Genomic DNA, 26,195 nt, shown 5'->3' with positions numbered 1-26,195 from the left:
TCAAGTGTCAAGATTCAAACAGGAGCTAGTTGGATAGATAATATAGTTATTTTATATTATTAAATTACCCAAATTTTTAGAACAAGATCTTGTTGACTTCATGGCAATATGTTATGCTTTGAAATGTAGTGTGTATTTTGGTTTCCTTCTACCATTAGATGTAAATAGAAATAAACTATCGTCATATTTCAAGTATGAATATTTGGAGATTTGTATTTAGATTGTAGATATAATCAGATGTAAAATATTTATTACCTAATAAAAGGTGAAAAATTGGTGCCGTATGATCACAAAATGTGATATTAGAAATGGAATATTATGTTCACGCAATGTTGTAAAATAGGTATATGTAATATTTGTACTGTAATCACTGTGTATGTGAATGAGTCCATATTTTATATTAAAGATTTTGTATCAGGTGCAGAAAGTATAACAAATTTAAATAAAATGAAACTAAATATAAAGAGAAACAAAGTTTCATATGTTTATGGAGTTTTTTATTTCTTGATGATTCTAAGAAATTCAAATATAAGAAATCTTTGTAACATGTATGTATATATAACAATGCAAGTACTGAACTACATGTATTCAGTAATACATAAAATACACTTTCTATTTCTGGATCTGCACTTTAGAATAATTGGATTATGTGATGTCACATGATAAATGCGGTGTTTATTTCTACTTCTATCATGGTTTTAACTATGGAAAGCCAATTGCGACACAAATCTCGAACAGTAGAGATTTAATTACTGGCAGTCAATTTTATGCCATGTTTCTTGTTAATAAATAATATATTTGTATACTGTACTTTACTATGTGTTCATGGTAAACTTCATTGAGATTTCTACAAATTTGCACAAGTTTCTATCCCTTTATGCTAATGAACTGTTGCCAATTGGCCAAAAGTAAATTTGTAAAAAAAAAAAATTAATAATATCAAACATTTAACTCGCAGTACAAAACATACACATGAATTTAATTCCAACATTTGGGCTTTATAATACTTCTAATATAAATTATATATCCAAGAATGCAATTAATCAAACGCATGATTACAAGCACAGTACAATAGTTGATCAATTAAACTTGATCTCCAGAATTCAAAATAATGTAATTCAAGTTATAAATGTCCATATCCCAATAAACAATAATTCATATATTCACAATATATCACACATCTATTTCAAAGTTTTCCCTAATAGAATAGAAAGATACTGATCATAGTTATTTTCGGTATAAACATCAATGACTTTCTTTCTAAACAAAGATTATATTCTTTGACAACTCAGCTTTAGGTCTGAAACGATTGAAGACTGGTCTAGCGTCAACTTCTATGGGGAATTCAAGATTTAGGGTTTTAACTACATATAGGTAATAAAGTGGTGTTGTCCACCACCCAAAATTTTGTATTTCTATCTCAATAAATAGAGTAAAATTCACAGAGCACAGTGCTGAAAATTTGATAAAAATCGGATAACAAATAACAAAGTTATTGAATTTTAAAGATTTGCGTTATTCCGGTGAAACAGTTCTAGGCAAGCCTTTATGAATATTCATTAGGTGGGCTGATGACGTCATATCCCCATTTGTTCTTTTGTATTTCATTAATTCAAAATTTTTCTACCAACAAGTGGAACGCCTCTGGCAGTCTCGCCTGCATTACGCAATTTAATATAGCAGCAGTGCTAACTTTGAAAACTACTATAAAATAATCATTCACAAAAACATCATTCATATAATGACATAATACCACGTTCATTGACCATAAATGACATTTGAACGGAGACTTAAGACTGTCAACTACACCCATGTCCACATTTCATTCACTCTATCCATAAACTTTCAAAGTTATGATGGCACTTCAACAATTACCCCAACATGGCCTAAGTTTATTGACCTTAACTGACCTTTGACTTGGTTTTGTGACCTGAAACTCACAGGGGATGTTCAGTGATGCTTGATTACTCTTATATCCCAAGTTTTATGAACTAGATCCATAAACTTTCAGAGTTAGGATGGTAATTCAACAAATACCCCCAACACGGCCAAAGTTCATTGACTTTTAATGACCTTTGACCATGGTCATGTGACCTGAAACTCGTACAGGATGTTCAGTGATACTTGATTACTCTTATGTCCAAGTTTTATGAACTAGATCCATAAACTTTCAGAGTTAGGATGGTAATTTAACAAATACCCCCAACACGGCCAAAGTTCATTGAACTTACATTGTAAATGACCATTGACCATGGTCATGTGACCTGAAACTCGCACAGGATATTCAGTGGTACTTGATTAACCTAATGTCCAAGTTTCATGAACTAGATCCATAAATTTTCAAATTTATGATGGTAATTCAACAAATACCCCCAACTTGGCCAAAGTTCATTGACCCTAAATGACCTTTGACCTTGGTCATTAGACCTGAAACTCAGGCAGGATGTTCACTAATACTCGATTAACCTTATGTCCAAGTTTCATGGACTAGATCCATAAATTTTCAAAGTTATGATAGTAATTTAACAAATACCCCCAACTTGACCAAAGTTCATTGACCCTAAATGACCTTTGACATTGGTCACGTGACCTGAAACTCGAGCAGGATGTTCACTAATACTTGATTAACCTTATGCCTAAGTTTCATGAACTAGGTCCATATACTTTCTAAGTTATGATGTCATTTCAAAAACTTAACCTTCAGTTAAGATTTTGAAAATAATTTTCCCAACATGGTCTAAGTTCATTGACCCTAAATGACCTTTGACCTTGGTCATGTGACCTGAAACTCAGGCAGGATGTTCAGTAATACTTGATTAACCTTATGTCCAAGTTTCATGAACTAGGTCCATATACTTTCTAAGTTATGATGTCATTTCAAAAACTTAACCTTAGGTTAAGATTTGATGTTGACGCCGCCGTCGCCACCGCCGTCGGAAAAGCGGCGCCTATAGTCTCGCTCTGCTATGCAGGCGAGACAAAAACTGAAACAATTGGATTGGCAACTGATAAAGTGCGTTAGTTATTTATTGCCGCAACTTATTTCTTCATAATGGAGACAGATCATTTACACATGTACCGGTACATGTATGAAAAAATGAAAAAAAAATTATTTCATGTAATAACATAAGAAAAAGGAAAGTGGGGATGTGACATCATTAGCCCACCTAATGAATATTCATGACGATGTGCATATAACTGTTTTCACAAAAAAATTTAAACTTTAAAATCAAATAACTTCCTTATTTGTTATCCGATTTTAATGAAATTTTCAGCATTTTGCTCTGAATTTTACTCTCTATTTATTTAGATATATTTCTAGCCCAGACCATCCCTTTAAGGTAAGGGATATCAAATATATTATTTCAACATTTGAATGATTTTCTACAGAATGGAGTACTGTTTGTACCATAGTGACCTTGTAAATGTTTGCAAAAATATCAAATAAAAATATACTACAAGTATAAAGTACACATATCTATGGCTGCATTTATAAAACCATAAACCATAAATTCCCTTATGGTTCCTGAAGTCCCTACGTGCACATGTATGTTTTACAGTACAAAAGATAAATAATCAAGTATGAAATTAATATAAACAAAGGTGCCAGGAAGTTTTTTATTCTAGGACATGGTATTTTGGAAGATCATAAATGGGGGAAGGGGGTGGGTGGGAGGGGCTAGGAGATCTTGGCCATCACAAAATAGCTTCATATCTGGCTATATTCTATCTTACACAGGGTAGCCATGATAAAGCCGGAGTACATGTATTTCATTTCTGATGTCTATTTCGAGCAATAAAATATGGATTTTCATATCTTGATGGCAAATTGACAATTGGTAGCAAAATGAATATTGATATTCTACCTATACTTTGTGGAGAGTTCTTTGCAGCAACTACTTAACTTCCATAGTTTGCAAGCATTTTCGGATTAAAAACTATTTTTTAAAACAATATTCCAGGCTTCTTTATTTTTTTAAACATCTTAATATACTTTATTATGGCAAGAATTCTAGTCAATAGAAGTTGTAGTTTATTGTTATTTAAGACACTAATGCTTTGCTTGCCTACCCTAGCGAGAAAAAATACATGGTAGTCAAATCAACACAACTGCAGGTAAAAACAAAACTTAAAAGAAAAAAAAATAGTACATTGTACATAAGAGAAAGATTAGTCACAATATATATGCCCCCAAAATTATGCTCTTCTTGAAAATAATAAGACAATAGGTTGGGAGAGTGTCTGACACCTGTTGTAAGTGGTTAATTCTGAATAGTCAAAAGATCTAAAGCAATTTTTCTATTATTGTGCCATTCCACATGGTCCGATATACATGTACATCGTGTAACACCACTTGCCTCATAATATTTTGTGTAATTGCAGCTTAGCCTATTTATCATTGATTCTTATTTACATTACTGTATCTAAATTCAAATTTAGAAGAAAAAAATGGGTAAACTAAACAAAGTAAACAAAATAATGCACCATATGCCATTCATTTTGTCCATCAGACATTCTATTACCAGCTGCGCTCACTGCATCGCAGCTAATAGGTGTAGTCTTTCCACATCAGAACCTGTAAGCTAGTTGGACAACAGATGGCCTTGAAAAGAGGCTATTAGACCAAGTGAGGGATGGACCAAACAGAACTTAACCCTATCGGAGGCCCCCCCCCTCAACGATTCGCGCAATATTTTTTGCCGCGCGAAATTTTTTGACCGCGCTGCTCGCTGACTTTTTACTTTCAAGTCTTGCGCAACTTTTGAGACAAATTTTGCGTTACCCGGGTACGTGGTTCTGAAATTACGCAACATTATGTAAGTGCATGTCGGACCAAAAATTTCTCAAAAACGTGATTTTGTGTACAAAGTCAATGCAAATTATGTTTTCAACTAAAAATCACAAATGTATGATTATTTTTAGTTTTGCTTGTCTAAATGTATTTATGTTATGCTTTTTATGATCTCAGAAGAGTCCCCAACAAATTTCATTGAAAAAACAATGAAAAACAAAAGGTAAAAAAAACGAGGAAATACAGTACATAAGAATTTGCAAAAAACAATAAAATACATAAGAAAATGATTTGATATCAGATTTTTTTCATGTACACTTGCTAAGTACACCACAACGAGTTTCTATACCAAAAATTAGAACATTTGGAGCGTTATTTAGGGAGTTAGAGGAAAAAGTATGATTTTGCATACTAATTACGCATAAATTAGCATAATCACTTAATAGCAATTCGCATGAAATAAATTACTATACAATTTTGTAGATTATATCCCAGACAACCCGCGTGCCAATTTTCAGCGTGATCGCGCAGTCGACGGCTGAGATCTCAAGGGGGGGGGGCCTGGGAGGCCCCTCCCCCCCCCCCCCCCCCCGGCCATATGAACTCCAAAAATACCCCGGCCTAGATAGGGTTAAACCAGGTTGATAGTATACCAAATGGCCCATATTCTGAAATCAGTTTAACTTAGACCATGGTCTAACTCTGTGCTAGAATTATGGGGAGCCAAAAATACAAAAAATTCTGCTTATATTGTATATTTCTTATGTTTACTATTACGTCAAAATACTTTGGTTTTCATCCCCAGACAATTTGGGTGTCATATGAGTTAATTAATTGGATGTGTACTGTTGGGGATTTCTGCCCCAATTGGCTCTCCATACTTAAACCACAACTTTAAACCAGGGTTTAATCTAAACCCGAGTTCAGAATACAGGCCGATGGATTTAACCATGATGGTGCTTGACGAAAACCAAATGGATATTAATCACTTGATGGTGGCATAAGAAGACAACTCTCCATCGGATATCGACCACAGGCTGCGGTTCAAATGAAAGATTCAGTTGCTTCTACACTTGTATTTTCCATTCCTAAAGTCTGTTTCCTCTTGATGTATCAATGCACAAAGTGGAAAGTGCGATTCCTGAGGTTTCAAATCCAGAGCTTTTAAGTATGCCTTCATTGTTATTTTAGAAGTTCATGCCGAAGTATGCAAACAAGGTGAAGGCCAGCATGATTAGTATGAAGACTCCAAGGAACATGAGGATGGCTGGATATTCACCTGAAAAGATCAAACAAAACAGATGATAAAAACTTTGATTATGGTATTAGATTATTGTCTGATGATGAATGATGACTGCAGGACACCGCGCCCCTTACGACCCGAGTCCACGATCCGATTCTGGAACAAATCGCATTTTGCTAATTTTCTGAAAATGTGAATGAAAAGTGCCTCTTCATTTCAGGTTCAAATTAGCTGAGTAAGAATACTTATATAACAAATTTGGATGACTGCAAGCCCTCATTTTTTTTAGTAAAGGTCAAATTAGTTTCTAATCGTAGTCAATCGTATGATTGCTATGACATCTTTATGACTAGATATTAAATTCGCTTTTATTCTAATACGGATGATAGCATAGTCACAGATTTGAACATGGGTATTTGTACAAAGCTTTAGAACATTACACAATAAAAGATTCCATGTCTCAATATACATGAAAGCATCAAATTCTACTACATTTTATTGCAAAATTGGGTCGCAGACCAATTGTAAGGTGTGCGGTGGCCTTAAAGACCACATGTGATGTCAATGATGGTGATAGATATGATCATAAGGAATATGATGATGATGGTGGTGGTGGTGGTAGTACATGCAGTAATGGTGGTGGTGATGATGATGATGATGGTATTATAATTATGATAACAATTGATGGTAATGATGGTGATAGTATTGGTGGTGGTTGTGATGATGACGGTGACAATAGTGATGTTGATGATGGTGATCATGACAATTATGATAATGATGGTGGTGGTAGTGTTGGTGGTCCCGGGGTCGTTTCATAAAGCTGTTCGTAAGTTAAGAGCGACTTGAATAACGACTGGTGATCCTTTCTTACATGCTAAACAATCGCCAATGGTGTGTACCATTTTCCAAAAGAAAGGATCACCAGTCATTCTTAAAAGTCGCTCTTAACTTACGAACAGCTATATGAAACACCCACCCGATGATGGTTATGTCAATCATGATGATTATATTTATGACAGTAATGACCATGATGGCTAATACAAAAGATGAAATGGCAATGATGAAGATCCTAATTAAGATGATGAAGATGGTAATGGAAAATATTAGTGATAATGATAATGACAATAAAATTATCATGAACAATATAACAATAAACAAGTTTAAAAAAGACAGGATATAAAATGGACAAACCCAAAAATGAACAGATAGACAAAGAAACAATACCTGATCTGCTGACTGTAACCAGGCCAATCTTCTTATCAGCTGATAGACTGAGGATTGCAGCATCCTTATCACCAATTACTCGTCTTGAATTCTTGGTCATAGGAATGAAGGACAGACCGGTGATGAAAATGCTATGCGCATTGTCCACCCATTTCAGTTTCTGTGTTTCAAATGATTAAAATGAAAGGAAAATACATCAAAAACAAAGATATGCACACATTTACCTGTAAGAAATATAAAAATGCAGTAATTTCATTTGAAAGTACAGAAATCCTCATTTTTTTTATGTATTTGGCTAGAATCCCACAAAGGGTCTCTAGTAAAAAAATAAGCAGTTTTAGCAGGGTTTTATATATAGATTTTCAACCAAATTATAGTTTAACCCTTTGCGTGCGGGCCTGCAAAACTGGATACCTCTCCCTGCGGCGGAGCCGTTTTGGTACATTACTGGTATTTGGATCTGTTGTGGTGTTTTCCTAAACAATTGCTAATTGCGCCAAACTGAAGTATTTTCAGGATTTTTAGTAAAGGTGAAGATGAAAGATCAGACATTTTTCTTTCTAGAAATGAAGGTTTCGCTTCTCAAATCAACAGAATAGTTAAGAAATTTACTAGGAAATAGTCGTGTTATTTTGTCATATCTTCGCTTTTTCCCCAAGTTAATAGGCACTGTGTACAAAAATGCGTAAGGGCATTCAGCAAGGACGGGTCGGGTTCGATCGATACCGCTTTGTTGTCTGCTCTAGTGCTTTTTTCTTTGCCTATTGTCACGCTACTGATAAATGGTCTCTTTAGCCCCTTGTATAGAGATCATTTGCAAAGTGTATAATTACGACGATAATCCGTTTTGGGTGAAATCACAGCATACCAAATACCTTTATTTTCCAGAATGAATAAGAAAGGGTAATAGTGTAGTAGGTTTCACGGTACACCATGTATCTTTCTTGGGCAGATGTTGGTCCTGAAAAGGACCACCCAATCTCTAGAGATTGGGTGGTACTTAGATTGGGTGGTCCTTTTCAGGACCAACATCTGCCCAAGAAAGATACATGGTGTACCGTGAAACCTACTACACTATTCTTCTTCGCCATGGAAACCTTCAGAAGTTATAAGAAAGTGTAAATATTCCCTTGTAAGTACAATGATGAAGCTGCGCAACGAAAGTCCGAAACTAATTTGTGATTTTTGGCTTCTGGGCTTCAAGACGGTGGCCTCAATGTTTCACTAAAAATCGCCTTTGGTTTCTTCTTTTCATGAATTATTGTTTGTAATAAAAATAATTTTGTTCCTGAAGATTGCATACCAGTATTCGATCTGTTTTCCTGTTGCAATTTCAAAGAGTGAAGGGGATAAAATTAATGTGACTCGAATAGTGGATCTGAAATCATACCTCCCAACGCTCTCCTCATCTCGTTCTACGTTTCATTTTTCTATCTCCCTTTTCCCTCCAAAAATAACCATGCTACCGATTACTGTTCGTCACAATTAGAGAAAGTAAATGATTTTTATCTATTGAAATTGTAGCATCTAAATTAAGCGTTTTTATTTTGTTCTTTCATTTTATTCATTTTTTAACCGTTCTGGGTTTTTTCACAACCGAAAACAAAAGTAATAAATAAATCATGAAAGATTTATATCCCGTTTTGTCTCTATCATTTTAATCGTTCAATTAAATAGTACAGAGGCGTTAGAGTCTGTAGGAGGCGTCAGTCCACCCCCCCCCCCCATTCATCAAAAGTATACAAAAACGCGAAGTCCATAAACTTGTGATTTTGTTTTGGCCGGACCACTCCCTCCCACATTCAGCTAATCTATAATTCTTTATAAGTAAATATTCATGCAATAGCAAAAGCGCACATTATGGTTTACATTATACCTGTTTGGTCTATTTCCTCTTTTTTCCCCTCTCATCCTTCTGTCGTTTCATCATTCTCCTATACATGTATCTCGATTTGCATTTTCTATTCTTTTTTTAATCTCACTTGCATCTTCTTCCATCCCTATGTGTATCATCACCCAGGGGAAATTGTATTTTTTATGAAGAAAGCACTATCATGCTCAAGAAGAAAATGTTTTTGCCATGTCTTAAGCGCCTGCATGTTTTGTCAATAAGTGAGTAAACATTTACTTTTTTAAATTTTACTGTCGTAATATGAAAAGCAGTATTCCTGAGAGATTTTTGTATTGCTAAATACGAAAAGCATTCAGTAGGTCATCCTGACGAAATACACTAATCTTCCGTTTATTCAGGGCGTTGGCTATTTTTCTCCTGCTCTTTTTATAAGGAATTTGTTTGAGCGTCCGCCATGACTTTCTTTTGTTTTGAGTGCCGAGATCAAGAACTTCCTTTGAAATAGAAGACAAAAATAAGAGCAATAAGATGAGAGAACAAGAGAAAGCCGGGGGGGGGGGGTTAAAAAAACATTTCGCATGCATTGATATTTTTGATATTTTTTCATACATGTATATTATATGTCTCATTTAAGTCAATTTTCCACGCAGCTACATGTATGATAATAAAATAATTTTGTTCCTGAAGTTTGCGCACCGGTATTCAATTTGTAATATCCTGAAGTTATTTCAAAGAGTTAAACGAGTAAAAGTGACTAAAATTGTAAGTCTGAAATCATACCTCCCAACTCTCTTCTCGTCACTTTCTACATTTCTTTCTTTATCTTACTTTTCCCTAAAAAAGAGCCATGCTAGTATTTTTTCTTGAATAAATTATAGCATCCGCAATCAAAAGAGTTTTTTTTTATTTGTTCTTTCGTTTTGTTCTATTTTTAATTTGTCTCCTTGATTTCACAACCGAAAAACGAAGTAATAAATAAATTATTAAAAAACATTCCTAATAGTTAGAATTCATTTTTGTCTCTATCGTTTTAATCGTTCTATTTAATAGTACAGAGGCTGCGGAGTTGGGAGGAAGTTTCAGTCCTTACCCAGCCTTTCAGCAAACATGTACAAAAAATCCGAAGTCTATGTAAATTTGTGATTTTTTTTGGCCAGTCCACTCCCTCCCACATTCAGCTCTACCCCTCCATTATCAAAACGCTCAGCGGCCCCTGTTTTTATTTCAAAAATCAGATATTTTGGTTTTGATGCTAACCAGGGTAAGCGCCCCAAATGTTTGCAGTAATGGAAACAATTTTTTTTTCTATATGAATCTTTTCTACCACGCTATTCGCCGGTAAAAAAAAGAAGAAGAAATTCGCGAAAAAGTAGGAAAATCAATAAAATTTGGGTAGGTATCAACCTTTTTTTTTTGGGGGGGGTGTAGGTCAAACATGAATAAAAGTTTGTAGGATTGAGAGGGTTCTGTCGAAAGACACGCCAGACAAACGTGTTTTCTTTATAGTGGGTGCCTTAACGTAATTTCTCATCATATATCATTCTACATGTATTTCCTCCATTTCAGGCGAGGAAACTTTTAGTTCATTATTGGTTTTATCACTTGAAGTGATTATGTTTCCGTCAACTTTTCAATGCAAAAATTATCATCTGGGAGAAAAAAGGAGAATAAGATAAAGAGCTTCTAAAACCTACCTATTATAAATTCATTCTGTAAAATGACATGAATTAAATTTTTTTTTTTTGCCGATTCACCCCCGTCCCACAGCTCAAACCCTGCACCATAAAAAAACATTGCTGTCCCGGTATAACATAAATCTTTTTCCAAATATTTTGGTTTGGATGCTTACCATGGTAAGCGCCCCAAATGCGATTTTTATTTATTTTAATTTTTTTGTCGTAACGGGTAAAAAAACTGGCCAGGACGGTCTTTATTCTTATCTTTTCTACCGCGTTACTCGCAAATAAAAAAAGAAAATAGGAGAGAGGAGACAGGGTTAGGTCAAACAAGAATAATAATAAAAAGTCATCAGTTTGACAAGGGTCTCAGGACCGAGTTGCGACAAACAAACGTTTTGGGATTTTTTAAAAAATTAATCTAACAAAAAAATAAAGTCATGTTGTTATTCGTTTAAGTAGATATTCATGGAATTTTAGCAAAAGCGCACTTGTCTATTTCCCCTTTTATCTCTCTCTCTGATTGTCTCTCGTTCTCCGTGACAGCTGAACATTTTTTTTCTATCATTTCCCTAAATGATTCTTCTTTCATCCTTATATGCATGCATCATCACCCAGGGGAAGCGCTTTTATGCAATATGAAGCACTGACTGATGTCATAAGCACCTGTGTTGTCGGTATTGAGTAAAAAAAAATTTCTTTAGATACGGTATGTTGGTCGAAAAAAAAGTATTCATAAAAACTTTTTGTATTGCTACATGTAGGTACGAAAAGCATTCAATAGGTAATCCTGCCGATAAACACTAATCTTCCTTTTGTTCAGGGTGTTAATTGACCATCTGTATCCTGCTCTTTTCGGAAGGAATTTGTTTGAGTGGCCGCCCAGACATTCTTTTGTTTGGGTAGTGCCGATATCATGAACTACATGGACGTTTCCCTTTTGAAAAGAGCATAAGATGAATGGTGTGCTAAACTGCTTTCTTTTCTCTTTTTTTCAGAATAGTAGACAAAAATAATGAGAAGAGGGATGATGGGGAGGGAAAAAGTTCAAAAGTGCACCGAGATCAGCTCAAAGTACTAAGACATTACAAGCTTTTAGTTTTTCTGAAAATACAATCGAGATCGATGGAACCAAGGGGATATCATTCTATCTAGAGTGATACATGTATCTCCTTGATGAAACAAATAAGACGAAAATGGTGAATAAACGCGTAGCTTATTACGTGACGATCTTGCAGAAAAGATTTTAGCTTATCTTTCAGAACAACGATATGGATCAAATAACGTGATCAGAACAAATCACGTGATCAGGCCTAGTGCGCGCGCGTACGTGCACGTCACAAAATTTATCCTCCCAGTCTGACTCCAACGAAAAATTCGGGTAAAGTTGAAATGATTTCCTATTTTGGGGATTTTTCCCCACGTAGCTGTATATTTTTTTCATTTGGTTATCGAAATAGGTTTATAAAGGAAATAGTGGCAGAGGTTTTAGTACATAACAATTACGAAAAAGCTGAAAAACTTCATCGAATTAAACCAAACAAATCTCGGCTTCTGTAGAAGCCTGTCGTAGCTAAGTGAACGACTCGCTCCATCGCACGCAAAGGGTTAATGCATAAATCAGCATAATTAATTCACATAAAATGAAATAAATAGATTTTTCTTTGATTATCATCCTATTTTTTGTATTGGGGGAGGCCAAAAATTATAGTTTTCTGAAAAAATCCACAAAATAAAAAAATTCTGTGTTATTCAAGTTTCAGTAAAATTTATTTTATTTTTTTAATCTTTTCTTTATTACAGAAACCTGGGGATTTTAACATGTACCTGCCATGAAAGTAGCATATCTATAAAATTGCTGCAACATTTTTGTTTAATTTTTTTTTTTTTTTTTTGGGGGGGGCTTTTTACAGATGAATGGAATGTATAATTGAATAAGGTAATAGATGAGGGAGAGAGGAAAGAAGAGGAAGAAAGAGATATAAAACACATAATAATCTGATTTACCTGTAAGCTGAATGTGACATAGATTCCCACAGAACCTGACATAGTACCGACTCCAACATAGTAACCGCTGTGACTGCATGATGAAAAACAAAATTGATGTAATAATAATAATAATAATAGCTGGAATTATAAAGCGCTTTTTGCCTGATGACACAAAGTGCTATTATTACCCCGGCTCTAGCTCGAGCTAACATCACCGGCGCTCAGTGCATTCAAGGAAATAATCCTGCCAGGTACCCATTCACCTCACCTGGATCGAGTGTAGCAGTGTGGATACATTTCTTGCTGAAGGAAAACACGCCATGGCTAGGATTTGAACCCACGACGATGTTTGAAAGGCAAGAGTCAGAACCACTTAACCACGACGCGCCCACTTGTAATACTCTTAGGTAATACTCTCAAGAGTTGGATGGTGGGGGGGGGGTGGATGGGATAAATTGCTGACTGGTCCACACCCACTTCATCTACTTTCCATTTGGTCTCATCCCAACATGGTCTAATGTTGATCTACAACCAGTCTATTGCGCTAATTGCCCATTGACCATTTTTCCCCATTTCCATTATCAAATATCCAGTTGATCAGGTGAGTGTTAGCTGTTTGTAAGTTAAGAGCAACCTTTAAGAATGACTGGTAACCATTTTTTACATGCTAAATAACCACCAATGAACATTTAATGGTGAATATCATATACCACAAGAAAGGATCACCAGTCGTTCTTAAAGTCACTCTTACATGTACATGTAACTTACTAACAGCTTTATGAAACGGCCCCGACCTACTTCATTTAGTCTATTGTTAGATGAACTGTACATGAATCTAATCCCCCCTCCACCCATCATACCATCAAAGGAAAATGTCCCCCCCCCCCCTTGTGATAATGGTCTTACCTGACTGCTAGTGCTGAGAGAATATCATCCCCTGTACATACTGTCTTGTCAATGGTGAACTTGTGACTATTCCATTTGGAAATATAGGAGGGTTGCCTGCCTTTCTTCTGTATGTGAGGGGTGTGAGTTGTGAACATTGTGGAGTTGCTGACATCACCATTCAGGAATGCATACCTACAAAATGACAATAGTGATATATATACACTAATGGGGTGTTGCAAAAAACTTGCGATCAATTGCAAATCTATTTCCGGTCCCTAAATCAAAGACATGTCTTGCAATTAATTACAAATTGGCGATTGATTGCTAATCTGCTTCTTGAAACATGGAGTGTAATCTCATTTGCTACAGTCAAAATTTATTATCAATTGCAAAATTGCAACAGGATATTTGCAATTGATTGCAAATATTTTCTTGTAACACCCCCTAAAGTCCTGTATTCTCGAAGGAGGTTTCAATTGTACCATAGTACAAAACCATGTACTATGTAGATTTTTCTACATAATTACGCTATTTCATTGCGTAAACGAAGAAAAATCCAATTAAATGTGCGCTTTTGGCAAAATACGCTAACAGGAAAATGCAATAATACACGAAATCTGCATAATCCATGGTTTTGTACCATGGTACGGTAAGGTGCTCCAAGTCTGCGCATACTCGTATCTACGCGATTCTACTAAAAGAAGATACGCAAGGACCACAAACTTTACACCTGCATATACAATTCCCTTATTCCTCTTTAACATTGTTGTCACGTTGCTACATGTATTATTTGTAATGATCTTAACCCTTTGATATTTTATAGTTTCAGACATACATTTATAACTGATTGCCATTGTTTCACTCGATTTTCTATAATGCCATAATTTTTTCATTGTTCAGTGTTTTTATCAGTGAATAAATTATACAATTAGTAGTTTTATAATTAGTAACTGTTCCCTTTTTGATAACTTAAAATATTTTAGTTTGATTCATATTATCATTTAAGTAACAATATTTGTTTATTTATGTTACTAAGTATTGTTATCTTTGACTTAGATTTTGACTTTGTTTTCATGTATGATATGATGATTTATGTTGTTCATTATGTTTTCATCAGGTCATTGATGAAAAACAGTTTTATGCTGATCTTTTGTACCTGAATAAATATGTTCTAATAAATAAATAAATAAATAAAATGCATGGAAAGGTATTCATTAAAAATCTGACTGAAAATGGTGGAAAAATATTGAATATCAGTCATTTCATGTGACGGCCTCAAAATGCAGCCTTTCTCATCAAAATCACCAGATTGCGTGCAAAGTGAATGGGTGCGCAGACATTGGGCACTATTTTTTTCTTAATCTGAAAATGACTGGCCACTTTTTTTCCAAGAAAATTATATATTGCTCTCAAAATTTTCTGAGATTTTTGGTACACTTACTCATTAGAATATAAGGAAAATTATCAACATAAATTTTTTGTGGAATGAAGAAAAATTAATGTTATTAATCCTAAGTTAAATTTTAAGGTGTGCAGACATGGGGGGCCCCCTTCATACAATTGGAACCTCTTTTGAGAATATTGGCCAAATTGACTCACTACGGGTAATATAAACAAAGCTACCAGATAGAGATGCAGAATTACATGTACTTAAGATGCTGTCAAGTTTTTGTTTTCCTCCTGAATGTTTAAGAATTACATATAAAGGGACGCTCGTCAGTTTCACTTTATTACACTAGGCCTGAATTTTTTTTTTTATAAAGCCTCGTGCGCTGTACGATATAAAAGTCTGAAAAGGACTGAAATGGGATGCTGTCATGGCCTGAAAACTGTCATTTCTGAATATAACCTTTTAGTGTAGTATCTCACATTTTGGGAAATTCATTATGTCTAGAGAATTTAATACATGTACTCAACTGCTGATCTGTTCATAAACTAGCAAATTAAAGCCAATGTATGATGTAAAACAAAAAAGGACTATTCCATTCAATACAAGGAAGAGGGACTATGTGAAACGGGTGCAGGCCAGTTATGGGGGAGTGTTGCTTTAGCACATTCCAGTAAGAAATACTTCCAGTATTCTTGGCTACATATCTGCCCTTAAAACATAATTATCTTTTTTCCTCAATAATTCATTTCTCTATTCATCTTGAATGACTGATTGTGTTTAGTATTGATAATGTGATTATCATTTTTCATACTTTGTATGCGCTATGGTACTTCTTGATTTCAGTGCCTCCAGGTATTCATTATTATAATTATTACTATTACAAGTAACATATCCTTTGGTTTTGACAGGAATAAGGGATGTAGATTGTTTGATATTTCAGGGCAAGTCATTCCAAATAAGACCTTGGATGTGATGATTTTCTTACCTACAGCAGCCAAATCTGTATGATTTATGATCCGCACATTCTTCCCATTCCAGTTCACACATCTTACTACCGTCCTTTGTATTCCACACATAGGCCTTCTGGTCCCTTGAGATTGTGATGAGCTGGTGAGGAATGGAAGAGAGATAGATTTTTATTTATTCATTGTTCCGTTCATCAACATACAGTCAAAGTAACAATACATACTCAAAATATCACAGACAGTTCAATGTCAATAACATAAACAATAATAATAATATCAACCATAATACATAAAAAAAAGGATAAACAGGGACTGAGGGGAATTACAAAGATTTTGGCTATTAAATAAAATAGAATAGAATATGGATAAGCAAAACACAAGGTTTTATGAGTTTTTAAAGCCCAAGGTCAACCCAGCACAAGTTGATTTGAATTAAAAAAATGAGAAAAATCTGACAAGCATATTAATGCTGAATACTTTCACTCCAATTGCTTCAAAATCCTTTTTTAAATGATTTTTTTTTATTATACCCATTTCATTTTGTCCTCAAATATTATTTAAAGAGAAAATAACGTGCTTAGAAAAGGCTGTAGTAAGAACCCTATAAATGTCTTGTATTGTTATTAATACTTAAAAAAAAAACAGATGTGAAATAAGAAATTTATGTTTGCTTTGTTTCCATTAATAGTTATATGCATGCCACAGCTGGAATTTAAATATAGAAACCAATAATATCAACCACTCACTGTTTCTTTTGTATTTCATTATATAAAATGTAAGAAATATTACAAATTCATTCTTAATAAAGAGCAACATAGTTTGTATCCTCTGAGAACATTGATGTAACCTATCGTTATTAAATCAAGCCCTTCCAATGTAATTTTTCTTTCGAAAATTGAAATATGTGATTAGGTATGGCAAAACCCAAAAATAGTCACCAGAAATTAATGTTCAGTTACATATCCCTACTGAGAGAGGAGATTCTCAGCCTTTAAAATGATATATAACTCATTACACATGTTCCTAACCCTCATTACAAAGAGAAGATTGACTACCATAGTTACTTTTGAGAAAAGAGGGATTAAAGCTGACAGGTATATTGAATGACTTACCCTTGCACTATAGAGCAAGGTGACAAAAGGAGGATTAGAACTCATTCATATTATCCTTTAAGGGGTCATCAGATTAGCTCCAAATCTGCCACACTAATTGGGCACTTCATGTTCTTGATTGCAGAGAAGTATGATCTTATCCAGTTTTTGAAGATCCAATACCAGTTGTGGTAACGATCTCAAAATGAGTTTGAACAGAATCCAATGAAATTACCACCAATAGGTTTGTATGTATAAAGTAAAAAACATGTGCCAAATAGCTCTGGAAGAAAATGCATAATTGCTGAGAGCAAAATAAGCAAGGAAGTCCATCAAATGTCAGGTATTTTTCGAAGCAATATCAATACACTCTCCCACATATGCTTTTCTGTGTTAGTGATCATAAGAATTATTGATTTTCGGCTAATATTTCATGATTTTAAAAAGATTAAATTTTATATTAATGTACCAGATCTAGATACATGTATGATAATATTTTGGCAATTAACCTTGATTTAAAAGACTTTCTCATGAAATAATTGTTTGAAATATTGGAGTTCAAAATGAAGGATAATAGGATATACCAGGCTTTGGTTTTCAGGAAGGAGAACAAATTGCAAAATAATCCAAAAAGACAATAGATGGGTCTAATTAAACTGTAATAACAGTCACTTGGATTTGTTTGGTACATTTGCTTTATAGTCCATAGAATAATAATGTATACTCTTTCAAGAAAAAACAAGTGGAATGCCTCTGGCCGTCTCACCTGCATCACGCGATTCAATATAGCAGCAGTGCTGATTTTGAAAACTACTATAACTCGCACAAGATGTTCAGTGATACTTGGTTACTCTTATTTCCACGTTTTATGAACTAGACCAATACACTTATAGAGATATGATGGCAATTCAACAAATACCCCCAACGTGGCCAAAGTTCTTTGACCTTACATGACCTTTGACCTTGATCATGTGACCTGAAACTCGCACAGGATGTTCAGTGATACTTGATTACTATTATGTCCAAGTTTTATGAACTAGACCAACACACTTTCAAATTTATGGCTGTAATTCAACAAATACCCCAATTTGGCCAAAGTTCATTGACCCTAAATGACCTTTGACCTTGATCATGTGACCTGAAACTTGCACAGGATGTTCAGTAATACTTGATTACTATTATGTCCAAGTTTCATGAATCAGATCCATAAACTTTCAAAGTTATGATGGTAATTCAACAGATACCCCCAATTCGGCCAAAGTTCATTGACCCTAAATGACCTTTGACCTTGGTCATGTGACGTGAAACTCATGCAGGATGTTCAGTGATACTTGATTAACCTTATGTATAAGTTTCATGAACTAGGTCCATATATTTTCTAAGTTATGATGACATTTCAAAAACTTAACCTTAGGTTAAGATTTTGATGTTGATTCCCCCAACATGGTCTAAGTTCATTGACCCTAAATGACCTTTGACCTTGGTCATGTGACATGAAACTCAGGCAGGATGTTCAGTAATACTTGATTAACCTTATGGCCAAGTTTCATGAACTAGGTCCATATACTTTCTAAGTTATGCTGTCATTTCAAAAACTTAACCTCAGGTTAAGATTTGGTGTTGACGCCGCCGTCGCCGCCGCCGCCGCCGCCGTCGCCGTCGGAAAAGCGGCGCCTATAGTCTCACTCTGCTATGCAGGTGAGACAATAAAAACTGAAATTTTGCCATTCTGACCAATGCAACTGAAAATCCTCCTTCTGAAAATCAAACAGTGCAACATTTTGTGCGTTTTGCCATGCCTGGTCACATATTTCCTTCATAGACCCATAATGATAAATACAGAAGAAACAGAGTGTGTGAAAAACAAGTTTGTTAGGGATGACACTTTGATAAATTGTTCCTTTGGACACTGGCAAGTTGGACTAAAATGATGGGAATGATAGCTAGGTTTCATGAAATCTGTTCTCATGGTCCATATTAGTTCACGGCGGGACTGCAATCTGAAACAAAATAAAACCTCTCTCTACTTTGGGTGTTATAATACATGTATTGTGATATATATCAACTACGCGATATTGTGCATTTGTTGCAGTTTGAATGTCATTTTATTGAGACATGTATTTCATCATCATTACAATCAGCTCTTTAACCAACCTTATTGCCCAGCGGACTGATAATAATGTCCTCAATATCCTTGGAATGTGCTTCGATGTCATACACTTTCTCTATCGTCGGATACTACAACAAAGAAAAGAAAACAATAAAGGATCAGTCCTGTAGAATAAATTGTGATGTTGGGTGATACAAAATTAATATCAAAGCCAGCAGTATATATAAAACAGAAGTTTTTGCTGCATAAATGACATAAAACACCGCCTTATGAACAGGAGGGCATGGGTTTGACTCCCAACTGAGTCATACCCAAAGCTGAAAAAAAAAATGGGTCTTCATGTCAGGCACTCAATGTATTAGAATGGATAGGGGTAGTAGTAACATATTATATTATGCAGGGCCCACTGGGAGAAAAGTTAACAAGAGCTACAGTAGCTACCCTGGGTTGATAAGTATTATTATTATTTGTCCATTTGGTATTAGACTGTCTGACAAGTAGACCAATTGATTGTACATGTACTATGTACATGTAGATCAAGGGAATATAAACCATTGAAAACACTTATTTATGGGTAACAGTCCAATAGGTGTCAAATCACACATGAAAACAAATGCTAGAACCCATTTTATATCACTCACCGTCCACATTCGTAAGTGACCGTCCACACCACCAGTAGCAAAGTACATCCCATTGGGTGAGAAGCAGACAGCATTCTGGCTCGAATCGGTTGGGCTGAAATCTGTTTGAACAGATTGAAGCCGCTTCATTTCAAACTGGACCAACTCTCTGCGGGATGGTGGCCCTGATTTCTTCTTGCCGTTGGATTCGGAAGGCTTCTTTTTCCTTTTCCTAAGTGTGACTGTTAACCAAAAAAAATTGTATTTTTAATACATGTACAATGAATCCAAAATAAATTGTTTTATGTGGAAATCATGTAAGCTACAAAGTTTAAATCAGTCAATATTTGTTTTTGTACCAATCATGACATCACTGGCATGTTACTTGTATCTCGACCTCCCATCCATCTGGAATGAGACAATGGACACCGTGTTGTATGTATCATCTTGAATTAGCTGGGCCTGACCTCAGACACATCAGTCTATTCAAATAATTTATTTGGTCAGGTATTAGAGTTACTGTCCAATTACTGGAGTATTGGAGGAGACAAGAGGGCAAGTGTTTGAGACCCTTTCATGAAGTGCACCAGAAAAAGCAATAAAATAATGAAAATAAAACACCCAAAAAATGAAGCTTAACCTCAGGAATAACCAAAGAGTCTACAAGCAATGAAGGTTGACATTGGAGGGCGCATTAAAGTAGTGATTAAACTACATGCCCTGTTCAATCCCGATCTCGTTACCCCCCCCCCAAAAAAAAAAAAGCGCTTATACAAATGAAAAAGCTATTTCGGAGTACTGTATGAAAAGAATAACGGTAAACGAGATGAAAGATAAAAACATACGTCGATTCGACTAATATTGATCTATAGGATTTTGTATTATAAACTTAAGAACTTGAAAAACAAAGTGATAGATGTACAGTTTGGGATATAATAATTTCACCTCTTTTTCTACCATATTTACAGAATGGTCAGGTCTAGTAATTATTTCTCAAACTGTATATCTTTGAAGCTTATTCCTACCCTCCTCCTCTTTGCTCTTTTTTCCATTTTCCTCTTTTTCTTCATCCTCTCTTCCCATCGTCTGTGGTATGAGGGATTCAACCACCTTGTTGATCTGGTACATCTGGCATCTTTCATTTCGACCTGCCGCCATCAGATACTCCTTACCATCAAACCTGGTGAAAAAAATGAAATATATTCCATGCTCCTAATAGTTCCTTCCATGTATCCATCCTCCCTCTGCTTCTACTCCTTTCTCTATTTTCTTTCTTTGCTCCTTGTCCTTCTTTCTTTTAGAATCTTCCCCTTCATTCTTTTCCTCTTCTTGACCGCTCCTTCTATTTGTCTCTTCTTCGTCTTTCTACCTTCTCTTCTTCTTCACCTTCCTTTTATCTTCCTCTTCTCCCCTTTCTCTTTTCATTTTCTTCATCCTCCTTTTCTCCTCTTTCTCTTCTTCTTTCTTTTCCTTTTTTTCATCATCTTCCTTTACTACTCCTTTTTTATCTTCCCGTTACCATTTCCCGTTCTATGACCTACCGGGTAATTCCATTTTCTATTCCGTCTCATCCTGCTTTTCATTTGCATCCTTTTTCTTCTTCGCTCCTCCTCCTGCTCTTTCTTCTTTTTTCCTCTCCATCTGCCTCTTCTTCTCCTCCATTTTGTCTTCTCCCTACCCCTGTACCTCCATCCCCCCAGCCCGTCAGTTGGTACCTAAGCTTTGCCACATCCCCGGACAAATGGTTTCATCATAGAAGTGTCATGTCAAAAGTAGCAGAAGAGTAATAAAATATATTGTGGAAAGTTTGAGGGAAATCAAAGATTAAAATACATGTAGTTATTAGAATTTTGTTTTATTTGCAAATGTCATATGCGAGCAGCTTTCCCATATATCGTGTGGTAAAAAAAATCAATGAATTGTAATTTTCTAAAAACATTGGAGATGGTTTTTATTGTACAGTATGTACATTTAGTATATCAACAGACAAATCATATCTTACCTGCTCCAGAGAGACAAAAAAATAGTCATCATGAACCATTGAAAATTTGAAATTTATGCATTTTATATTACATAACATATGGGGCAGCTGCGAGTTTGCACAAATCAAAAACGTTCAAATTCTAATACTTTTCTTAACCTTGATGGATTTTCCTAAAAACCTTCACAAATATTTTTGTATTAATTTTTTTCTGGTATTAAAAAAAAAAAAATTTGTCAGAGTGAACTCCCCCCTTAAGCGGTTAATAGACTCGCCTCATAGCAGCATTCATGATTGCACTCCGATCATCTCCGTTGTCTGTGTTGTACCTGCATTTTGACTCCACGGCAATGCCACTGCTTCCTACCCCCACTTGAAATATTTCCTGAAGAACGAGATGGATGACAGAGAGAAGAAAAAAAATACAAAAACTGTTAAATATTCAATTCCACTTCATTTGACAGATCAGAATCTCAAAAAACTTTAAGCCGACATCGGTATGATTATGAGAAATTATTGCACAGGCGAGTTTTCAGCAACAATAAGAATGGCTATCTCTAACCCTGCATCAAGGGAGGGGGTCACTACCATTGGATAGTGGATCCGCAAGAAAAAAGAAACATGGATAGGAGCGAAATGTGAATAGAATGTCAAGCACAACCAAAGTTAGAAAAGAGCCTAAAATGCGAAGGGTATAATTTGAAAAAAAATGGGGAATCTTCACAAAATTAGAAAAAGCCCTGGGGTGGTATTCTGAAAATTTTCTAACTTTTCTTGTATATAAAGTCAGCAAGATAACAGCTCGCTAAAATTATCTTAAATCGGTATTCTAAAAATTGTCTTTTCTCTCCAAGGACGTCCCCTATTTTATCTCTGACACGCCAAATATTACGCTACCCAATATGTACATGTAATCATCAAGCAATCATTAAGCTTGTTTTATGCTTAGGTCAACCAATAGAAGCATCTCTTCTGAAAAAATAATAAAGCGCAATGTTGATATGAGGCGTAATTTCCTTGCTCCCCCGACGCTTATACTTGTGCGCTTCTGTGCTAAAAATACACGTGGCTCTTCTCAAAGATATATTTTCTCTGAAAAGATTAATCGTCTTGAACATCAATTTTTAATGGCTGAAAAGTCTACCAATTCCGTCGTTATGTCTTTGGAATGTCTCCTTTTCTAAAACATGTTCTTGCGGGATGCAGCAAAAAATAATTATTGCAGACGCCCAGACGGACAAATATCGTATGAAACAATAAGTTACAATATCCTCCTACCTCTTGTAAATTTTCTTGTATTTTGCAAGGAAGTTAACAGAACGCAAAGAGAATTTTCAGAATACCTTTTATCTATTATCTTATCTTGCGCAAAGGGATATTTATGCGCCGTTTTTAACATAACGCATAATTCTAGCTTTGATATCATACGCGCTCAGCGAAAGTTACAAGAAAATTTACAAGAAAAGAAACAAGAATTTTCGGAATACGGATTTTATTGTAACTCTAAAGATACAAGAATATTTCTCTTAAGACAATTTTCAGAATACGGCCCCTGGTTACATGAGACTAGCTTTTTGCTTTAGACTGTGCAGATTGGGATGTTTGCCGTTGGCATCTGCACAAAGTCTGTGTTTGGAGTGTCCTATAGCACTAGCAGCCCGACTTTGAATCCTCTTTTAGGGCGCTTCTCGCCAGGATGATTCCAGTGGATGCTGTACACTCTTCAATAACGAATGCTTACTCTCCACAGGGCCAGGAATTGCATCCCATTCATGTGCGTGTACCGCAGAAAAATTAACTTCTTAATTTCTACTTTTCTTCTAAAAGATCTAGCCCTAAATCATGTAAATGGGATACAACTTAATTTCCGACATTTCTACGATATTGATTTCATTTTTAAACAAGATACACCAACCTGGTGGACTGTACTTTAAGTTTAACGGCTGATGATGATGAAGAATTCATTAAAAAATCTTCCTTCTTATTGTTCTTCACCAACTTTACAGATGCTACGTCAGCGAAGAACACTAAGAAACAAGATGGCGGCGTAAACATCGAGCAAGTTTCCCCCGTCTTTTCATATTTTTCTCATTTCTTATTATAATAATTATTTATTATCACGTATTAAATTTTAGTATTTGTTAAATAATAATTTTTATCAATAAATTTTTCTTCCAAACTTCATTTCATAACAACTAACATCGCTAATCGGATGTACGTCACCACTAAGCGGTTCATGGGTCAGACCACTCACACTATTGCGAGGTTTGTATATTCTATACGAACCTCGCACAACCATCGTGTTTTTGTAGTGGATTTTAGAGTTGTCATTAACATCGCTTCATAACGTGAATGATGTTAGCCGAAACCCATTCCACTACTCACCAGGGCTTTTTATGGTATAAAGCGTTCCATTTTCAATTTTTAACATATTTTTTTAATTTAAAAGGACACAAAAAAGAGCAAAATCGCTTACCTCCGCCTGGAAAGTGGCTTCGCACGTCTCTTCCAAGGAAATAAAAAGGAGGTCGTTGGTGGCGCTAATACAGTTCACAACCTTAATTGTGGTGGTTTTTTTTAAAACTAGATTCATGATTCATTGTATGCGCAATTCCAATAATTGTTTGATAAAATATAGACCCCAATAATTGCAATAACTTAAAAAACATACTTTTTTATTATTTTTGCTGACGATAATACTTTTTGGAAAATATTAAAAACGATGACAAATTAAACAAAAAATATAGAAAATTCTATGTTCCTTGAACAAAGCCCCGCAAGTGCTACCGTTCGTTTGTTGATTAACGTTCCACCAAAGTCTTTACAGTAAAAAGATTGAACACTTTGCCGACTTTGCGTAACGCTTTGCATCGATTTACGTGTAAGATAATTTTTGTTTCTAGTCTTTCCCTTGTAGTGTCTTTGATATGAAGATAAATCGCGCGCCCTCTTTCGCTCATTAGACGAAAAATTTGAGAGCTAGAAAGGTGACTTTCGTATTTTGTCAACGAGAAGAAAAATCAACGCTTAAATGACGCATTTTGAGGGATATTCATCAGATTATGAGGAATTGACTTCACATCGTTTGGTAAGTTTCGTAGGAGAACTTCATTCTGTAAGTCCTCGTATTCATTTTTCGGAAAATAACGTTATTTGTTGAATGCGCCGTGCCTTCAATTATTCTGTAGTCGGCGGCAGAGATGTAGCCATATATGGGTGGGGTCAGACCTATTTTTTGTATTTGCTTTGTTGACGAACGGATCTACACGAGATCGGTCTGGTATTAAACTTTCAATTTTTAACACTTTTATTAACCAATTTTTTAAACCTTCCTACACATTAGGCGTAGGTCGGAAGCACCCAAGGGTTCATTACATGCCGCCGCGCACAGAAAAATCAAGCCATAGATTAGAAGTCGTGTGTTGTGGACCCAAGAAGTGAGATCCCAGCACGTGCGACCCACTAGTTAGACATCCACTGCCAAACGCGGTTCGTATACTAATACTAACCTCGCAATACGTGTGAGTGGTCGGAAGGTGTAAAAATAAAGAAAATCACCACCATTTACATGATTTTTATCTTAAATTAAAAGATGGATTTCCTAGGCCTAGGGAAATCCAGTTTAATTTTTATTTTGGTTAGTCTCTTATACTAGGCCTACATGATATATAGCCGGTGGTTCAAGGCTTCATGTCTAAAGAAGTATATGTCAAAATATGGCCTTATCGTCATCCAAGTCACTGGGGACAAACTTGAGACACACCTCAAATATCAGCAAACTTTCAATGGAATCCACGGTTGGAAGATTTTCAAAAGAAATCTATTGTTCGCGGTGCGAAACGGTGCGAAGCTTCTCACTGAACGGGGACTTCCTTCCACCACACGTTTTCCCATTGACACAATAACAAATGACTCGGACACTTTTTCAAACGACAATAATAGTCTTTTTCTTTTCTCTCCTGTGGCTGTATATTCTTCCAAGTTGATGAAACAATGATCAAAAACACTAAATAAAACAAAATTAATCACATTAAAAACACTATTTAACTGTCTAATTACTCCTCGTGATCCGAGTCCCCTTCCCGTGTTGAGACTGCCAATTTCCCATAGGAGGGGACTCGGATAACGAGTAATAGTACTCCTCGTTATCCAAGTCCCCTCCTATGAGAAATTGGACAGTCTTAACACGGGAAGGGGACTCGGATCACGAGGAGTAATTAGACAGTTAAATAGTGTTTTTAATGTGATTTTCATTGATTTTAATGATTCTTATTATCGAAAATATTCATTAATCATCTCTAGGAAACTGTCTAAAAGTGGCAGAGTGGTTTTGAAGAGGAGGGAAATGAGGGGTAGATGAATATCAACGGGTTA

General features: G+C 35.3%; 1 protein-coding gene across 5 annotated transcripts in view; it reads right to left on the bottom strand.

Moving 5' to 3' along the window:
- Positions 1 to 475: 475 nt before the first annotated feature.
- LOC129279987 (prolactin regulatory element-binding protein-like) overlaps positions 476 to 26,195 on the bottom strand; it is a 28,102-nt gene continuing 2,382 nt past the window's right edge. The window contains exons 2-12 of one of the 5 annotated variants that reach the window (XR_010296184.1): positions 22,097 to 22,206; positions 20,866 to 21,020; positions 19,862 to 20,082; positions 19,265 to 19,348; positions 16,040 to 16,161; positions 13,683 to 13,856; positions 12,795 to 12,867; positions 7,260 to 7,419; positions 5,430 to 6,071; positions 3,296 to 4,656; positions 476 to 1,534 (exon numbers count right to left, since the gene is read on the bottom strand). Coding sequence is in view for 1 of the 5 variants with exons in the window: in XM_054916044.2 (XP_054772019.2) it covers positions 5,980 to 6,071; positions 7,260 to 7,419; positions 12,795 to 12,867; positions 13,683 to 13,856; positions 16,040 to 16,161; positions 19,265 to 19,348; positions 19,862 to 20,082; positions 20,866 to 21,020; positions 22,097 to 22,206 (1,191 nt within the window). In the remaining 4 variants the exon portion in view is untranslated. Of the gene's footprint in view, positions 6,072 to 7,259; positions 7,420 to 12,794; positions 12,868 to 13,682; positions 13,857 to 16,039; positions 16,162 to 19,264; positions 19,349 to 19,861; positions 20,083 to 20,865; positions 21,021 to 22,096; positions 22,207 to 26,195 lie in introns of all 5 variants that reach the window. The other 4 variants (XR_010296183.1, XR_010296186.1, XR_010296185.1 and 1 more) reach the window with 4 other exon arrangements.

Source organism: Lytechinus pictus, chromosome 17, assembly GCF_037042905.1.
Source record: "Lytechinus pictus isolate F3 Inbred chromosome 17, Lp3.0, whole genome shotgun sequence".
Taxonomy (NCBI): domain Eukaryota; kingdom Metazoa; phylum Echinodermata; class Echinoidea; order Temnopleuroida; family Toxopneustidae; genus Lytechinus; species Lytechinus pictus.
The sequence above is the reverse complement of the archived record's forward strand: the minus strand, read 5'-3'. Positions and strand labels throughout refer to the sequence as shown.